Raw genomic sequence first — 4,800 nt, 5'->3', positions numbered from 1 at the left:
GGAGAACTTGCCTCTTAAAATGCATTACATCTTGTAAAGAAATGCAATAAGGTCGACAAATATAAAAATATAGTGAAAAGAAAAAATCATTTCAAATTCCATTTACAGTAAATCTGGGCTACTATTTGATACTAACCCATGCACAGAAGTTTCCCCTCCTTGTTCTGACGCGAATAGTGGCGAGTGAGGTGATTGAATTGGGCAAGATTGAAAAAGTCAGATTCTTAGCATTGAGCAAAACTCAATTTTCCCCGCAAGCTTTAAATGCCAAGGTCAGAATTTCACTCTTGAGCAATGTTTCCTCGAAGCAGAGCAGCTGCTCCAAGGGTGCACCTACACTGATTGTTGTGCCGATACCATTCCCAGCGTTGACTTCCAGTTTCAGAAGTTGCTGTTGCACATGGACTTTGGAGGTCTGTGCAGAAGAAAAATAAGAGGGACTATAGCTTTCAAGTGGCAACTAGTTTAATTCGATATGTTTGCATCTCATAATGTCCCAACTTGCCATATTAACATTTCACATTCAATTCTCCTCCATTGAGAAACTTGCTGGCACAAAAGCCTGAGGTGCAGAGCAGGTTCCTGGTGACTTGTCTCTTCAGAATCTGTTGCAGATCATGAATAACTATGCTGGCCATCTACATGCAACAACTTCTTCCGCACAACTTCTTCTCCTCCATTGTCACTAAGCTCCTCGATCTTTCACCCATGCAACTCAGTATTGGCAAAGCACCAGCCTCACCACATCATCATGTTTGCTCCTGGGTTAACACAGCCACCAATACAGAGCATAATCCCTCTATTTTGGAGCTGAGGGCCATTTAGGACATGCAATTTTTTGTTAGGTCACTTTGTGATTAAGGTCAGCTAGGCATCTCATGGATCTAGCAGGACGGTTTTGTGCTGACATGAAGACAAGCACCATATGGGTCTTAGTTTGATAGCATTCACTGACTTAGATTCTCATTAGGAGGCATCCGGGTTTGTAGATTGCATTGCTTTTTTAGTGCACAAGATCTTGAGCGCTGAGTTACAGAGTATCAACCTCTACAGATTAGCCTGCTTTTTAGTGCAGAGGGACAGCCAGGCAGCTTGCAATGGTAGGGAGTATTGAAGAGTAAATGTATCAGTCAGAAAGGGATGGACATATGATTGTACAGCACGATGCTACATCAATGTCAGAGCTGCAGCCAGTGCCAGCAGTTTCCACAGCAAATACACAGCTTGAGCTTGAAGAAAATGGCAACATGTGAAAGTCGAAAGAGTATTTAGTAGGGTGAAAAAGGACTACAGACATTCACAGTGTCATTTTATTACAGTCCAGGAGTTGGACCATGGTCAGTCATGGGGTCTTGGTTAATAATGGTCAAGGGGATAATTGTGAGACAGTCTATGGGCATCCCATGGGAAAAAAGGCAACTCAAGTCTGAGGATGGGCTTCATTATATGGTCACTAAGGGAAGGGTAACTGTAACAGGAGGCAATGGCAAAGTGTAGGCTGGCACCTCATACGGAATAAGAGAGGACTGGGAGCTCTCAATGGTTTTTATTTTAAGTTAGTCATGCTTATTCTAGCCTCTACATGGGGAGGGTATAGGGCCAACAAGGGTTGGGATTCTACAAAGTCATGAGCTCTGGGGTAAAGTTGACACATGTTAATATGAAGGAATTAATTGAACTGAGGGATGGCTGAGAAGTCATTGAGGCCACAAGGACAAAATCACAAAAGGGAATGTGAAGGGGGAATCAAATTAGGAACCCATTGTTGAGGTTGGTTGGCTCGCCGAGCTGGTTTGTTGTTCCGCAGACGTTTCGTTACCGTGCTGGGTAACATCCTCAGTGCAGCCTCTGATGAAGCGTCAGTGTGTTTTCCCGCCTGTTTTTTAAACTCTGGGGTCCGTTGCGATGGATTGCCTCACTTCCAGGTTTCCTCCGTAGTGGAATGTATATGGGGTTGACTACTATATTCCACTACAGAGAAAACCCGGAAGTAAGGCAATCCATCACAACGGACCCCAGAGTTTAGAAATCAGGCAGGAAAACACACCGATGCTTCATCAGAGGCTGCACTGACGATGTTACCCAGCACGGTAACGAAACGTCTGCGGAACAACAAAACAGCTCGGCGAGCCAACCAACCTCAACACCCACAACCCGAGCTACAGATCTACTCCAAAACCTTGGGAACCCATTGCCATGTTGGATCGAAGGTCAACTGCACAATGACTACACAATTAGCTGCAATGACAATACAAATTTGCCAGAGTACGTTACTGTTTATTTCTTTGGGGATGGAGTTAACAATTTTAATTTTGAAGAGGTCCTAGCATTATTATTCAATACCACTACCTTACCTATCTTACCTACCCACACATTATCTGATCAAGGTGTTCAAATCTGATCAAGGTGGATAATACAGTCACTGGAGTCATTGTGATCTTGCCGGTAATGAGATGACAGTGGGGAAGGAGATTGTGCCTCTCTGTGCAAGTTAAGCATGTCATTTATGGTTGAAAATAGGGGCACTGCTTCAGCCTGGGCTGAACGGGTGTCTAGTCTCTGGCAGTCTATAGCCTGCAGGCATTTCTTCCTCAATCAGCTATGGAGACATATCAGTGTTGTGCTCACTAGATTGTGCAACTGATTTTAATCTTCTAATCTTCAGGAAGAATGGTAATACCTGAAGCGTTGACTGCTCCTTTCCTCCAGATGCTGCCTGGCCTGCTGTGTTCTTTCAGCCTTCTGTTTGTCTACCTAGGATGTCTGACATGCCCGTTCATATCTGTCAGCCAGAGCTCCCTGATTGAACCAGGTTAACAGCCCCAATCAGGGAACTCATATTCTACGGGTCCACTTGGCTGACCTTGTTACAATCACTACAGAGACAGATCAGTAAAAAAATCTTTACCCAGCAGGTTAATGGAGGATGGAATGTTTCATCACAGGAAATGGACAGAACAGACCAGTGCACCTTTTATGAAAACGATAGGTAAATAGTTGATACAGACGAATCAAGGTAAGTGAAGACAAAAGTCAGTTTTGGATTGTTCTACTAAAGACACACAAATCAATGGGCCAAACTGACTTTTTCTTTCCATCCATTCATACACTGTGCTACAAATTTCCCCTTTTACAGTGTTGTTAACAAAATAAATTTCTTACTTTCCGTACTTCAGTTAATTAATAATCTACCCTAACAAAATGCCTATTACAATAGGGGATATAAAGTGGGAAACACTGATTGTGGAAAATAAATCAAGTGATCTCATAGTTCAGAAATGCCACATGCTAAAAACTAATTATGTCAATCACAAGTTATCTATTCTTAATAATTCACCAGTCTCCATTGTCTATTCTACTTTTAGAACCGGATTTGAGGATAAAAAAAATCCTATCAATTTAAATTTATTTATTTACTAGTTTGCAACTGTTTCAGGCAGCTTCATTAGTGCAGACAGGCTCTCTAGTGGCACATACAATTACATCAGATGAAATGGCTCAAAAATGGGAACAAATCTGAGAGTAATATATGCTTGCCAAAAAATCTTTTAATTACAATATATTAAAATATATTTAGTACACAGTAAATGAGGCTTTATTTATTATACAATACCAGTAATCCACTGTCAATGGTATCAAAGAAAATATTGAAGATGCGTCTCTGCAGAAATTAACCACCAGGTCACAACTCCCACTGCCAGTTAACTATAAATAAATATTTACTTAAAATTATGTAGCTAAAGCTGTATTACAAAAACCTATAATCACATCTCAGCAGCCAGGAACTTGAATTTTTTTTTCTATTCATTTGTGGGATGTGGGCGTTGCTAGCTGGCCAGCATTTCTTGCCCATCCCTAGTTGCCCTTGAGAAGGTGGCGGTGAGCTGCCTTCTTGAACCACTTCAGTCCTCCTGCTGTGGGTTGACCCACAATGCTATTAGGGGGGGAATTCCAGGATTTTGACCCAGCAACAGTGAAGGAACGGCGATATATTTCCAAGTCAGGATGGTGAGTGACTTGGAGGGGAACTTGGAGGTGGTGGTGTTCCCATAATGTCTGATGCCCTTGTCCTTCAAATGGAAGTGGTCGTGGGTTTGGAAGATATGTTTATTCTACATTATAAACTAGATTTATCATTCAATATGTTGTCTCTTTTAGATGTCTCATTTATATTTCAGAGCAATTCAAAGGTCCAAGAATCACCAAAAAATATTTATTCTTGGGTTTACCATTCCTGCATGCCTACAGAATTTTTTTCTGAAGCGGGTTAGTGAATCTAACAGCATGTTTTTTCTGTGGTTCAAAATAGGCAAGAGTACAGACCACAATCAATCAGCCCATGCTTGCAAAACACAAAACATCTCTTATTTGATGTGATTCTATGATTGAGTAGCACTTGCTGAACAATTTTGAATGGGCTATTAGCTACACTAACTAATTGAAGATAATCAGTCAAGCTCTTAACTTGATTCAATTAAACAAAGTTATACATCTAATAAAACATTCTTAAAATTAAATTAGAAACAATAGGAATGTTGATTTGGTGAGAAACTCACTTCATAACAGCAGGATGTGTATACCTCCAAACCAGTTTTTGGTCACATTTACTTCTTAGGGGATTTAGTTGATCCAGATGTTCATATATTGTGGCTTGTGGCATTTATTGTACGAAAGAGAAACCAGGACTCTTATGCCACTGAGGAAAAAGTATTCAACTGAAAACCTGGCTTTCTCAATGAGTCGAGACAACAACGTGCAGGGCTGGATGAACACAGCAGGCCAAGCAGCATCATAGGAACA

General features: G+C 41.1%; 1 protein-coding gene across 1 annotated transcript in view; it reads right to left on the bottom strand.

Annotated features, from left to right (window-relative positions):
- Window positions 1-241: 241 nt before the first annotated feature.
- LOC109914017 (spermatogenesis-associated protein 22) overlaps window positions 242-4,800 on the bottom strand; it is a 50,576-nt gene continuing 46,017 nt past the window's right edge. Inside the window, exon 10 of the mRNA XM_048612347.1 lies at window positions 242-415. Within this exon, the coding sequence (XP_048468304.1) occupies window positions 242-415 (174 nt within the window). The remainder of the gene's footprint in view (window positions 416-4,800) is intronic.

The sequence above is a fragment of the Rhincodon typus genome, chromosome 26 (genome assembly GCF_021869965.1).
Source record: "Rhincodon typus isolate 14 chromosome 26, sRhiTyp1.1, whole genome shotgun sequence".
In the NCBI taxonomy this organism is placed as follows: domain Eukaryota; kingdom Metazoa; phylum Chordata; class Chondrichthyes; order Orectolobiformes; family Rhincodontidae; genus Rhincodon; species Rhincodon typus.
Note: the sequence above shows the minus strand (reverse complement) of the source record. Positions and strands in the feature narration are given on the sequence as shown.